Below are 14,504 nucleotides of genomic sequence, written 5' to 3' on the forward strand. Positions count from 1 at the left end.
TAAAGCTCAGGCTGCGTGTTCTCGGGCAAGTCACTTACATCTCCGAGCCCTGATTTCTATTCTGTCAAAGGGAGTATAACTAGAAGACCCACCTCATAGGTCTGTTATGAGATTTAAGGAGACACGCATGGTACCTGGCACACAGACAGCACCCCATAGATGGTAGATGGCATGAGTGTAATCCAGAGCAAAATACTGCCAGGAACACTACAGCAGTGGGGACCTTGTTGCCTCCTATATCCAGAGACTATTGAGAAACTCGGTGAATCCAGGAAGGGCAGGAAGAGCCCATCTGGGCCTAGCCAGGTGTCACATTTAGTGACCCAGCAGGGCCTGGAGGGTTGGATGTGCTTTTGTGGGGTACAGCAGGAGTGGGGGGGGGGGGGCGGTGCTGAGGAATAGACACCATCTAACGGGTCGTGGGACAGAATCCACCCAGGCAGCAAAATGCAGTCTCCGAGAGGAGAGGAATGAACAGCAGCTGAAGTACATGTAGACACCTTCTTGGATATAGATCCAGGCTGAGACTCCTCCTAGGAACCTGGGAACCACCCCCAACTGCCCCCCACAGCACTGAACTCCAGCAGCAGTGTTCATTCCAACCAGAGTTGATAGGATTGAAGTGGACACCCAGCCCGAGCGGGCCAGTCGGAGCCTCTGGCCGGGAGTGAGCACTGGAAGGGAGGGTGCTTGTAAGTCTTTGTTGGCACTGCGACCAGGAGGACATGTGAGCTCAGGAATTCCATGCTGGGAAAAGCAGATGGATGCACAATGAGAAACAGAGAGACCTGCAAGCAAGGGAAAAGGAAAAAAAGGGGGAGAATCTGGGAAAGCTCCTGCCTTGCCTCTTGAAGGCTTTCCAGGCAGTTTCTGGTTCCTGGCCCTCGTGAGGCCCAGCTGCGTCCCTGCTCATGGACTCTGGGAGATACCTCGTGTCCTTATGTAACCAGCTTATTAAATGAGCTGGACTCAGTCAGGTATAAGAAGAAACCAACTTAATTTTTACCCCAGTGTCCTTTCCAGCCTACCCTGTGGACTAGCTCTTTTCCCAGTCGACGCTGAAAGCTTAGCAAGCCTCTTCGTCTTTCTGCTGTTAGGCATGAAAAAGCTGCATCTGTTCTAACCACCTGGTCACTGCAGACAGCCCGGCGTAGCAATCGGATGTCTGGACTTGTAAAGCCCGACCAGACTCAGAGGCCTGGGGTGAGGGAGGGCCCACAGTCAGCGCTGTCACAGGACCCCGCAGCCCTCCTGCCTCCCGCTTGCCCACCAAGGTTTGTCAGCCTTGGGGTTGGACCAGGGGAGAGGGAAAAAGGAGGGGTCAGGGCCCATCTTATGTGGCCCATCCAGTCGTCATTCAGAGCTCGTGCCCCGTGGGTATACCAGATGCTCAAGCACGGCAGCTGCTGCTGGACAGGTTCCCTTCTGGGCACCTCGGACTCAGCCGCCGTGATGGGGTGATACACCACCTCCACCTCACCACTTACAGCTCCTTCCTTGGCTCCTGGGTCCCCCTGCACCACCCTCCACCCCACCCTCCAAGCTGCCCTCCGCTTCCTAGGAGGTGTCCCTCTGTGGGCCTGGCATCTGCTCCGGTGTGCTCTCATTTCTCTCTGCCACAGACCTGGGGACTCGAGCCGTGAGTCTGCTGATAGTGCCAGTGCTGGCCCTTGCCACTCATTTGGGACAGTCCCTCGAAGTCCCTCTCCCTTGATTGAGGGTGAGGGGGAGCACCCACCTGTCCTGTGGTGGTGGTGGCCGGGGAGCATATCGTAAGGACCCCTCATTCCCCCCTGCCCCAGGATATTTTTTCTGCACTTCTTACACAGGCTACAGATGGGCGATCAGCTAATGTAGAATCCATTTGGGGCCACCCTCCCATAGGGATGGTTCTGCACCCTGCTCTAGAATATGGGACACTTGGCAGCTTTTATTTTGCCCTTAGCTTTGGTGTCTCAGATAAAACCGAGGCAGAAAGAGTGCTTTTTTAACATTTTGCTACACTTAAGACGTCCCCTTTTTGTTTATTCCAGTTGTCTGCTTTTGTCTTACTATGACCCAGAGTCTTTACAAGATTGCATATAACAGATGAAGTGGTCTCCGGAGATTAGGGAGGACCTTGGAGCTCCCAAAAAGCATCTGTAGATTACGAGCATCCTAGACTCCCATGACCATTGTTTTCAGTAGTTTAAAGGTGTCTTTTTCAGTCTTGCTCAAATGGGCAAGATTTGGGGGAGGGGGTCCTGCTCAGTGTCACTTGCTTGGAGAACATCACTGTCTTCCTGCCTTGTTCCCCACATAAGCCCAGCAGGTCAGTGGCCCCCAGCGACCAAGGTATTGGCCCAAACTGGAATGTGGGGGCTTACCTGGGCTAGGAGAAAGTCTGGGTTTCTCTGACTTCCTTGAGGTCTGTGGGTGCCTTCACCATGGAGACCTTAGTGACAGTAGCGCTCCTATGACTGCAGGCCTTAAAAGGCCACTGGCTGGGATGGGAGAGAAGGGAGAGGTGTCGGTCTGAGTTGAGCAGACTTCAGGGTGCCAACTAGCCGTGTTTGCTGGGCGGTGGAGCCACACACCAGACACTAAGGCGCATTGCACTTGAGCCCCCTGCCCCCCTCCATTCTCTTCGGATGCTCTTGGTCAAACCCCCATTTTACACCAAGGAGAGCTAGTTCCACCCGTCTGGTGGGTTTATTCCTTCCTCTCCTTCCATATAGCCGGGGTGTGGTTTAATTCAGGTTCGGGTTTTGGGGTGGGGGTTGGGAGAAACAGCTGGTATCATGGCCTGCTTTTGTTTGAGTCCCAACTAGTTTAGAAAAAGGGTTGCTCCACATTGTCTAGCATGGCTTTCCAGAACTCTTTGCTTTGGGTTTTGGATCCAAGACCAGTGACCAGTAAGGCTGGATGGACCCTGTTTTCCTTTACCATCAATCCTTATGTCCTGGACACTGCACTCGAGGTGTGTGAGGAGGCCTGGCTGTGATGCGGGCCAAGGTTGAGATATTCTCACCAAATAGCACACAACAACTGATGACCCCAACAACCGACTAGAGGTTTGGGAGAAGGGAGTTGAGAACTCTTACTTAGGGCCTGACACTCAGCACCTTCCGGATTAACTGCTGCTAGAGCATTCCTACCAGCAGTCTGACTGTGAGCCTCATTTTCTCCTCTCCTGTGAAGTGAGAACAGCCCCTTCTTCACAGGGCTGCTGTGAAGGTTACATAAGAAAACATGAAGTCCAATTCCAAGCACATAGTAGGCTGTAATAAACATCTGTCTCTCCCCAACTGCATCTTTGCTAAGAACAGCTCTCATGTGGCAGCATTACTTGGCCACTGAGAAGAGGGATTGCTGGGTCCAAAGGGATAAGTGTTTTCAAATTTTGATGTATACGTATATCCACGTTTGGTACCCACATTGCCAAGTTGCTCTTCAAATATATTGAATCAATTTGTACTTGCGTACACAGAGTACATTTCACCACTTGACAACATGGAGCTTTTTTCATCTTTACCAGTCTGATAGGCACCATGTGATGGTTTGGGCTTGATTTAATGTCCCTCTCTGGTTATTACTGAGGTTGGCATCTTTTCTTGTTTACTGGCCATTTGTGTTCTAATGAGTTTGTATACTTTACAAAGTTTTCTATCACAGCATTTGTATATTTCTTCTTAATTTGAGAGAGTTCTTAGTATAGCATGAATATTAACCCCGTATTTTTCTTGTTTGGTATTTGCCTTCAATCTCAGTCATGTTTCATTTTTCAGAGGGCAGAAAATTTGGGGTTTTCTTTCGTCATATCCCTTAGTCTTTTCCTTTTTGATTTTGGGGTTTTCCTGTTATGCCTAGAGATGACTTCCCAGCCCACAGATTTGTTTTTCTGGCAGCTAGTATGGAAGTTGGATTGGAATGAGGGAGACAGTGCAGGGCTCCTGGTCTTTGGGGAACCTGTTATAGTAGTTGAGAGGAGAGGAGACACAAAGGCAGAGAAGAGGGCTTCCATGGATGGATGGATGGATTGGCCTTGGCAAGGCAGGGCGAGAAGTCCTTGTTTTTGACCTGAGCAATTGATAAATGGTGCCTTTTGTTGAAGTGGGACCAGACCTGGGGGAAGGCGTTTCAGGGGTTTGTTGCACTGTCTAGGAGGTGCTTCTAGGACGTTCAGTGGAGACATGGCTGGATGTAAGGAGGTGAAGCCCCAGAGAGCCTTCAAGGTGCTGTTTTGGGATTTGCATTTGGGACTCCTGAATGGTGTAGGTGGAAACCAAAGATAGGGAGAGTGCGATCTAAGTGATTTTGGTGTATGTCCCTGATGCTGACTCTATTCCTGGTTTTACTCAAAAAGGCTCTGATATAGGAGGTCCCAGGAAGGCATCCTAAAACAATAACACACAGTGTAGATACGTCCAAATAGCACTGATGGCTTTTATTGCAGATTTGTGTCATTACAAGGATAATCTGGGAATATATTAAAAAAAAAAAACCCTCCCTTTTATATACACAAAACATGCTACATGGTACACTTTGTGAGAACGCTGAGGTAATAGGCACACACCCAGACATGGACAGTACCAAACGTGCCAACATCTCGCACACCCCCATTCACACGCCCACCGGGGCAGTCTCACCTTCTTGAGTCATCTCTTGCTCCCTGCTTGGCAAGAGTCCCGGCAGTACTGAGTCTGACACTTCATGGCCAACAGGACTCAGAAAGCCACACGCTGCAGCGCACCAGCCACGAGGTCCAGGGAATAGCTCCTGGCTATCCAGGAGCTCATGAGAAGTGGCCAGTTGTCATTTTTGTGGAAACTGTTCTCCAGAGAAGTGTCGTTTGGGGACGAGATGCGGACTCTAGGCGGCCTGAGAGCATGGGACCTTTGGTCTGTAGCCATTCGGGGGCCCCAACGATCAGGTGATGACTTCTCTTCAGTTGAATATCTCCTGGGCAAGGTAGGTTATTATTTCTGTGACGGTTAAAATGACTTGGAGGCTAAAGTGTGAATGGAACATACAAAACTGCGAATACATTATCTATGTGGCCAGGAGTTAGCTGTCGGGCCTGGCCTTCCCTTTCCTGACCAGAAACCTGGAGCCCACACTGTTTTCTACTCAGAGGCTAAGGAATCTTGCCTGGAAAGAAAGGATGATACGACAGAAAAGGTAAGGAGTGGGTAGGAAGGTGTACAGAAGAGCAGAGAAGGTGCCTGGAACCGCAGTGAGTGGCCAAGGACTGACACACAGAAGGTACTTCCTGAATGGTGTTGGATGAGGAGCAGGTGGATGGATGGATGGATGGATGGATAGATGCATGATGGATGCTGGAAAAGTCCTGAGAATGTGGGGAAGTCTAGAGATGGAGAGGGAGGGGGATTCTGAAATTTGATCAGGTGCCGAAAGGGGTTCTTTAATGAGGAAGGAGGGAGCCCCCATGTGAGCGAAGAGTGTGTAGACACTCCTGAAAGAATCCTGGCACGTGGACACCAAGGATTATTCTTTGAATTGGAGCTACACAGTCTGTGATTGGCTCTTAGGCTCAAGGAGCACAATGAATATGACGCTTTTCTCGTAAGAGCAAAGCTGTTGGTAACAATGTCAACATCTGAGAATTGAATGTATGTGTTTTTAGGTATATATAACCAAACCTACATATGTATATAGATACAGTACCCGTGGTATATATCTAAGTGCATATATATGTGGTATACACACGCGTGCATAAGGTCGGCTCACACACGTGTATTATGAAGGTATTGTGCAGTCGTGTTTTGTTATTGGGATTTAATTTCCTTGACGAAGGATTTGTCTATAGTCCTGTGCTGTGTGGAAACCTGAGAGGATCTCTGATAGGAAGAAAAGCAACAGGGACAGAGAATACTGTGTCGATTCCATTCCATTATCTGCTGCAGTGACTTGGGAAAACAGAATCCAGTGGCCCCATCCTCCCGGCCCCCTGGTGAACTGATGGAGAGTTGCTCCTGGTGCTGGGGCCAGCGTGGCCGGGGCAGGCTCCTGGTGACGGCCACGAGAGGTCAGGAGGGGACCCCGCTGACTTAGTGGAAGGTGTTGGGGTTGGGCCGAATCATCATCACCACTTTCTTGAGCGAGTAAGAGCCTCCTCTGAACTCAGCCCAGTAGACTCCGTCCTGATAGCGGCTCCGGTAATGGCCCCCGCGGTACCAGACCCCGTTGAGGTTGGAATGGGCGCAGGCATTATACCACCAGCCTCCTTTCTGGTAGTGGGCACAGTTTCCTGCAGGAGACAAGGGAAGAGGTCACAGGGAGGAGGCAGTTTTATCCGAGTCCGTCATTTGCTCGGGCACTTTAGCGGGGCCCTCTCTGGTGGAGGGGGGCGGCGTTTGGAACAGGAATGCTCGAGAGGTGGGCTGGGCTTCAGGTTTGCTCTAACCTCTGAGGCTCGGCCTTGTGACCAGCAACTCGCAGAGCCACTGAACTGTCCTAAGCATGGTGCCTCCCCCATAGGACTGCTGTGGGGATGGAACGAGGGCACACAGTTAAGCAGTTAGCGCACAGCTTGTGCAGGGGAAGCGCCTGGGGGGGGGTTTGAATAGGAAGCAGAATGATCTGGGGTGGGTGGGGGAGAGGCCACTGGGTTCTTAGGCATTTTTTAAGAGTCGCAACTGTTGGATCAAGAGTTTTTAGAGAATGACAAAGGAAGTGTTTAAGATGAAATGCTCCTCTATTCCTCCCAGCCTGTATTCCAGCCAAATATTTTTTTATGATTTCACAAAAGAAAGATATTTTCATAAAACTTTTGGCACTATCACATCAGGCTGGATTTTGCTGCCAAGGACAAGCAGTTCGGAACACCAGTAAAAGTGTGGGCAAGGTGCAAGCAGGCATGCAGGGACATTGGCCTTCTCCAGAAGGACGAGGAGGAGGAGCCTCTGGCTGCTTGGGCTGCTCTTAGTTAAAAGAGGGGGTCCCCAGTTTCCTGAGCAGGCCTGGGAAGGGGACCCCCCACTCAGGGAAATGCTGCCTCAAGCAGGCTTGGGGGTTGGGGCCCAATGGAGCTGATGGCCCTGCTCCAGCTGAGGCCTTGCGATAACGTGAGGAGGCAGCAGGCTGGCCGAGGCAGAAGCTCAAGGGAGATTCTGCTCAGGCACCCAGAGCCTCTGCAGCCCAGGTGTTCTCAGAATTCTTCTCAGGCTCCTCTAGGCCATCAGTTGAGGCCATAAGGACCAAATGGCGGTGCTGGATTTGCAGAGCAGAAAGAGCCCTTGGCATGCCATGGCCAGCCTTCCATGTGAGTGGAAGCCCGAGCTTACTCTGCAGGACTCCAAGGACAAGGAGCTCACTTCCTTGCTGTCCACTGATTGTGCTGCCCCACAGGCCTGATAGTCTTCTCCCTGCTCTCCATGATGGCCCTCAAGAAATGCTGTACCGGCCCTGTGTCCCCAGAATCTGACCGGCTCTGAGGGTCATCTTCCTGCCCTGCTCTTCCTGGAAGCCTTGACAGCCCTGGCCGAAGAAAACATACTGCTTCCTCGGGGGCCCCTTCGGGGCCAGTCAGAAGACAGGTGTCTGAATGTCCCCCAGTGTGGTGAGAACAGTCTGCTAGAGCATGGCTGCCATGGGGACCTGGAGTGAGGCCCTCCCTCCTCCATATGTAGGTAGCTGAGCTTGCCTCAAGAGCAGGTAGTTCCTAGGACAGTCCTTAAAGAGGAGGTAGTAGCCTGCAGACCAGGACTAAATGGAGGGGGCAGGGAGGGGGCCAGGTTTGCCCATGGGAACAGACAGCCTTGGCCTGGAGGTAGGGTTGGCCCCTCAGGAAGGAGCAGCGCCTCACTGGCTTTGCCAGGCAGCTAGGGCCCAGAGGCCCTCATGTCAGGAAACTGGGTGGGGGGCCTCGAGAGGCTTCACTGTGGGGCGAGGCTGACATCTGGACTCAGGGTTGGACTATATCTGTGCCTCTTACAATTTTCTGCTTTCTTCCTTGTTTTTTATTTAATAGAGTCTTCTTAGTAAAGACCTGGCTTTGAGGCACGTGACCCTGGACAAATCACTTCGTGTCTCCTACCTGTCTTGGTCGCTCCCTTACTGCACTTTGTTAGCAGTACGTGCTAATAATAGTGACCACAAAGACAGCCCACTTGAGGGGTGCCTGGGTGGCTCAGTTGTTAAGCGTCTGCCTTCAGCTTCGGTCATGATCTCAGGGTCCTGGGATCGAGCCCCGCATCGGGCTCCCTGCTCAGCGGGAAGCCTGCTTCTCCCTCTCCCACTCCCCCTGCTTATGTTCCCTCTCTCTCTGTCAAATTAAAAAAAAAAAAAAAAGACAGCCCACTTGGGCTGAGCCCTGTTTGCCAAGTCCCAGACAAAGCACTCGAGGTACTTTGTCTCTGACCTTCTCACCACCCCGCAAGGTATGCCTTGTCCTAATTTCCGGATGTGGAAATGAGGCTCAGAGAGATTAGGCAGCATCGTCCAAGGACACATGACTGGTAGGAGGCAGGGCCAGCATTATCACCCAGGTATGTGGCCGTGACACCTGATGCCTCAGGCAGAGACGTGACGTGAGCGCTTGGCCCAGAGTGGCCCACAGATGTGTAATCTGTACACCTCTTTCCCTTTCCCTTTTTGTAAATGCCACTCTGACCCAACTTTTGTGAAGGGGGTCTGTGGGCAGAGGAGTGGACCTTTAGGGAGTAGGAACAGGGTCGGGCCGCTGGGCCCTGGGACCTTCCTGTTCTCAGGCCTTGAGTCAGAAGCTCTGGCTTTGGCTGACCTCTTTTCCCTGCCCTGTACTGGGTCCTACCTGTGTAGACATCGTGGTCTCTGTCCAGGGTGGTGAACTGCTTGCCGTTGTGCCAAGTGAAGGAGTCCCCAGCGTTGCCATGGTAGCGCCCCAGCCTCAGCTTATAGTACTCGCTCTCAGGCTCCAGGCGGAAGCTGGCGTACTCTGCAAAGACTTTGCGGCCAGACCAGTCCTCCATGGTCACCAGCAGTTTGTAGTTGCCTTGGTTCGTCAGCCAGTAGATGTTCTCCAGGCCCAGCCAGTACTCGCCATCAATGTTCCCAAACCCTTGCTGGGGAAAACAGAGGAGAGCATTCGTGAGGAGTATGCAGTGCCCTCAGCCAGCAGGGCCCCACTGTTGGATGCCCAGCCCTGGACAGAGGAGACTGGAAATGGGCAGAGCATAAGGTAGGCGTGGGTTCAAATCCCCACTGCTGTACTTGGCTGTGACTTGATGAGTCACGTAGCCCGTCTGAGCCTCAAACATGCATCATTCAAGACTCTTTAAAGAGTGCCTACTGTGTGCCGGGCATTGTGTGAACACAGAGGACACTGTGTTGCCTTCCCTACAGTGTTGTTGTAGGAACGCATGTAATGAGGTCATCTGAGGGCCCAACACACAGTAGGCATACAACAAGAGTTCCTTGGACAAATCCTTCCCTTCTCTGAGCGTCCGTGTCCCTGTCTGGGAATGAGCTGTGTGTGAGGGTCTTGTGTAAGCTCCCTGCACCAGACAGGAATGGGCTGTGACAAGTGTGTGCCACATCCACCGGGCTCCTTTCTAGGTCTAAATTCAGTGGTTTTGTTATTGTTTTTATGTGTAGTTTAAGGAATCATCAGCCAGGTGGTGGCACTCAAAGTCTTAAAAATAGATGGGCTCATTAATGATAGTAACAGCTAGTATTTAGTGAGCAAGTACGGTATATTGGCACTGTTCTCAGGATTTTACATAGGTTATTTTATTAATCCTTGTGCCAACTCTTAAGAGCTAGTTACTATTATTATCCTCCCTAGAACGGGTGAACCGAGGTCCACAGAGGCCCAGGGTCACAGAGAGCCTGTGGGTGAGCCAGGATTTGAACCAGGAACCCAGTCTTAACAACTGTGCTCTGCTGCCTCGGAGAAAAATGATATGGGCAAGAGGAGGGAGGGGTGAAGGAGCGGGTCTTCCGGAGCCTCTCAGTTAGGAAGCAGAAGAGAAAGAGAAGAAAGCAAGGACACAGGTTGGGCAGGAGGTAGGTTGGAAGCAGCCAGGACAGGAAGGGGCCATGCAAAGCCACGTGTGAACGTCATGGCCAGGGTAGTTTGTGAGCTTTGGTGTCAGAGGCCTTGGCTCACTGCTCTGCCACCTCGTAGCTGTGCAGCCCTGAGCGAGTTTTTTCCTCTTTTCATCTGTAACCTGGGTCCATACTCATATGTCCGTGCTCGGATTGGTGTGAAACTAAAGCAGGTAATAGATGGAAACACTTGGCATGGTGCATGGCGGCATTCGGTAAACCAAGCTACTCTTGCCATCCTTAGTACTGCTCTATCTAGAGGAAGGCGGCAGATTATGGCTGAGCCCAGCAGCCTTTCCTACACCAGGATGAGCACTCAACTTCCTGGGACCTAGGGCCCGAGTATTCCTGCAGTTTCCTACAACAGACCCTTGGGACCTGCCCCTTTTGGGCTGCGAGAATAGGTCTTCCCCCGGAAGCCCCAGCTGGGAGTAGGATGCTCCCCATACCCGGGCTGGGGTGAGGGGCCACCCCACACCAGCATTTCAAAACTCCCACCTTGTCCACGGTGTGGTCTGCACACCTAAGTCGTATCTTGCAGCAGTTGCCAGTGGCAAGCAGGGAAGGGGCTACTGCTCCCCACCATCCCTGGTGGGTTTGCAAAAATGACCCTGTCAGTGTCTTTCTCACCCAAGTGTTTCTTGCATGGGGCCACAAAGGCCCTGACAGGTCAGCATGCCCCTTCCCCCCAAGTGGCTCTCTCACTGGTTGTCAGGTTCTTGGGGTGGCACAGTCACCTTGTGGGCAGCACAGACAGGCCCAGGGTCCTCACCTTATAGGTCTCCCAGTTCCTGAAGAAGTTGACAGAGCCGTCCAGGCGCCTCTGGATGACAGTCCAGCCCCCAGGGTCGTGTCTCTGGTCACACCACACCTGCATGAGGCGGTTGGTGTTCTCTGGCTTCACCAGGTAGATGGAGCTGGTATCATGGCCATCCTCCAGGGCCTGCAGGCAGTCTCTCCATGGGCCTGGGGACACAGATGTGTGCACGTCACAGACCTCCCTGTGGCGTGGACATGGAGTCCCACTCTTGCCTGCCCCTTCCACCCCCCTGGCTACACCCCCAGGCAGGCACAACCTCCAGCAGAGCTCCAGCTGGGAGCCACAGGCCTGCAGTGAGAGGGGATTTTAGTTTTGTAAGTTTGAGAAATAACATGATAGAAAGGCAAGAGTCCAGGGCGAGCAGTCAGGTTGCCTGGATTCCTGGCCCACTTTTAGCTCTGACTCCATCAGTGTGATTTGGGCAAGCTTCCTTACCTCTGCAAACTCTCTGTTTTCCTGGTTTGTAGAAGGGAGATCATAGGTACCTCACCCAAGGTTGTAGGGATTGCTGAGATCATTTCTGTGGAGTTCCTAGGGTGATTTATCTTTTAGGTTGGTCATATTATGCAAAGAGATGTGCCTATCAACATGCCGCAGTAAGGATCACAGTATGGATCAGCTCCGCCCCAGGCAGGGAGATGAGTTACTGCTCTCCTGAGTCCCGAGGGCTGAGGTTGGCCCACGCCACCTCTGTTCTGACTCCACGCTTGTCTTTTCAGTGACAGTGCTCAGGGACAATTGCAGTCTTTAGTGATGAACTTCCACGGAGTCACAGTGCCCAAGCAGTGTCCAGAATTTGGCCATGTAGCCAGAGGTTTCAGGATATTTTTGATTCAGACACTGGCCTCCAAACAGCTTTTTTGAGGGGGACCAGTCCTATTCAGCCCAATTTGTATATTTTCCAAAGGAAGCCCATTTAGGGCCAGACACTCAGAGCTCACACACTCTGAGGTCACTGTTCTGTAAGCAGGTCTTCAAACTTGAAGGGTGATGTCTAGGAAGCCTTCCGGTCTGTGGCTCTCTTCTGAAACTGAGACCAGATGGGTTCTGTGATTTTCTGGGACTTCACTGAGCTTGGGCAGCCCAGTCAGAAGGAACAGGTGCTGCTGTGGAATCTGAGCAGCTACCATAAGCCTCTCACCACCCCTACCCCACCTCTCTTGGCGGTTTCCTGGATGTCGGTCTCATCAGCAAGAAGGTTGAAACTGGAGTCTCCAAGGTCCAGAGAAGCTAGGTTCTTCCTTATTGATCTCAGGAACCTTCAGAAGTTTTTCAGGACCTAGCCATTGAACTACATTATTTAAAAAAAAATAAAATTGCCACAATTTGCTTTAGCTTCTCTTCAAAATACTCCTCAAACCAAGAATGGTTAAGACCAAAAGTGCTAAGAAAGTTCCATCTTGTTCTTTCTATGAACGTATATGTTGACCCTAACTATTTATTGAGCCCCAGCCCTGGCAGGTCCTGCGCTGGGTAGTGGAAGCCTAGGGCAGGATGGGGGCTGCTCTGATGCCCAGCAAGGGCGAGCTGACCTCACCAGCCTTCTTTGAACTTGAATTCCTGTGCATTCCTGCCCTTTCTCTTTTGCATGTCAGGGAGGGGCATCAGTGGCAGGTGTACTTAGCTTTTTCCCTGTAGATCAAACTTCTCAAAGTCATTCCTGATTGTAGTTGGGCTTGTGTAGTCCGTACATGTTGGTTAAATGAGAAAAGTTTGGGTTTTGGGGGTTTTGCTAGGCAGCTTGGGTGGGCTTCTCCTGAGCCCTTGCGCTGTGTTTGAGCATCCCCACCAGGAACCTAATGGAAGGGCAGGAGTGGTCTTGATCACCCCTCTCTGCCCCCAGTGCCTAATAAAACACCCCGAAGAAAGGTCTGCATAGGTGTTTACCACTGACAGTTAACCCAGGGTTCTCCTTCTTCATCCTCCAGGGAGAGCTTCTCACCCATTTACCTGTTCACTAGCCCTCTTCACCCTCAAGGGATGGGTCAGGACCCCCAGCACCAGCCTGGGAGATGTGGCACAAGCAGCTGCTTTCCTCTTTGCCTTGTGCCTCTTCCATCCTGGGGAAGGGGAGGCCGGACCTCCAGGAAGAGCATTCAGGAAAGAGAAAAAGGTTTTGCTTGTGTTCAGCCCCTAGCCCCAGGGACCGAGGCAGAGAGTCAGTCTGTCCCCGACAGCTGGAGCAGAGCGCGCAGCAGGCGTGGGAGGGCTCCCAGCTCTTTCCCAAGTCAGAAGCACAGGAGAGGCTGTTTGATGGGAATGCTGGTGACAAGAAGGTCCGGCAGAGGCCTGCACAACATCCCCGTCCCCGAAAACGAGCAGCCAGCCCTCTTACTGCAGGGTTGCTATGGGACTCTGGTGGGGTTCTCAGAGGGACAGTCTGGCCCACTGGGAGAGTGGGGGGGGGTCCGTCTCAGACTCCCAGCCTGAGTTGCTTTTGTGGGTGCCATGAGTTGTTTCAGCTTTACCATTGACATTTCTACAAAGAGCTTTTTTTTTTTTTTTTTTAAGATTTTATTTATTTATTTGAGAGAGAGAAATAGCACGAGCTAGGGGGTAGAGGGGCAGAGGGAGAGGGACAAGCAGACTCCCTACTGAGCAGGGAGCCTAATGCAGGGCTCAGTCCCAGGACCCTGAGATTATGACCTGAGCCAAAGGCAGACGTTTAAGCAACTGAGTCACCCAGGTGTCCCAAGGGGTCTTTTTAAAAGCAGGTGTTTTAGGGGCACCCGGGTGGCTCAGTTGGTTGTGTCTAACTCTTGGTTTCAGCTCAGGTCATGATCTCGGGGTTGTGAGATTAAGCCCTGTGTCACGCTCCACACTCAGTGTGGAGTCTGCTAGATTCTTTCCCCCTCCATCTCCCTCCCCCTCTGCCCCTCTTCCTGCTCATGCACGCTCTCTTTCTCTCTAATAAATAATCTTAAAAAAAAAAAAAAAGGCAAGTGTTTTAAAATGTGAGGTAGCTAGTAGTCACCCATTTGACAGATGAGGAAATGGGAGTATGGGGACATTAGGTGACACCTCTGAGGTCACTTAGCGTATAAGGGACAGATCCAGTGTCAGAACCCAGGTGGTCTGGATGGTCCAGAGCTCATAGTCTAAAGCTCTCTTCTTTTTCCCCAACCTGAGTGAACTCCAGGGTGGGGGGCCCAGGCTGACTTAATCTCTGTGTCCCTAGGACTATTTTTAATCTTTGCCAGTCAGCCAGGTTTAAAAAATAAAAATTTACACTTATTTGTCAAGGTATGAATACCTTTCCAAAATCTTTATTGGTGATTTATTTTTGTACTTTGCTTACCTTTTGGTGTCCTTTGCCTATTTTCAACTATTTTAGTATCTTTTATTTTTTTTTTTTTAAATTTTTTTATTTTATTTTTTTATTTTTTATTTTTTTTAAGATTTTTATTTATTTATTTGAGAGAGAGAGAGAGAGAGAGCACATGAGAGGGGGGAGGGTCAGAGGGAGGAGCAGACTCCCCGCCGAGCAGGGAGCCCGATGCGGGACTCGATCCCGGGACTCCAGGATCATGACCTGAGCCGAAGGCAGTCGCTCAACCAACTGAGCCACCCAGGCGCCCCTATTTTAGAGTCTTTTAAAAAATTTTTATTTTTGGGGCGCCTGGGTGGCTCAGATGGTTAAGCGTCTGCCCTCGGC

The 14,504-nt window shown here is 51.4% G+C and overlaps 2 protein-coding genes across 11 annotated transcripts in view; one reads left to right on the plus strand and one right to left on the minus strand.

Moving 5' to 3' along the window:
• RALGPS1 (Ral GEF with PH domain and SH3 binding motif 1) overlaps positions 1 to 14,504 on the plus strand; it is a 222,733-nt gene that overhangs the window by 87,178 nt on the left and 121,051 nt on the right. The window lies entirely within an intron of this gene.
• Positions 4,402 to 14,504, minus strand: part of ANGPTL2 (angiopoietin like 2) — a 36,160-nt gene continuing 26,057 nt past the window's right edge. Inside the window, exons 3-5 of the mRNA XM_021691193.1 lie at positions 10,802 to 10,995; positions 8,774 to 9,044; positions 4,402 to 6,250 (exon numbers count right to left, since the gene is read on the minus strand). Coding sequence (XP_021546868.1) covers positions 6,051 to 6,250; positions 8,774 to 9,044; positions 10,802 to 10,995 — 665 coding nt within the window. The 3' untranslated portion in view covers positions 4,402 to 6,050. The remainder of the gene's footprint in view (positions 6,251 to 8,773; positions 9,045 to 10,801; positions 10,996 to 14,504) is intronic.

The sequence above is a fragment of the Neomonachus schauinslandi genome, chromosome 13, assembly GCF_002201575.2.
Source record: "Neomonachus schauinslandi chromosome 13, ASM220157v2, whole genome shotgun sequence".
Taxonomy (NCBI): Eukaryota; Metazoa; Chordata; class Mammalia; order Carnivora; family Phocidae; genus Neomonachus; species Neomonachus schauinslandi.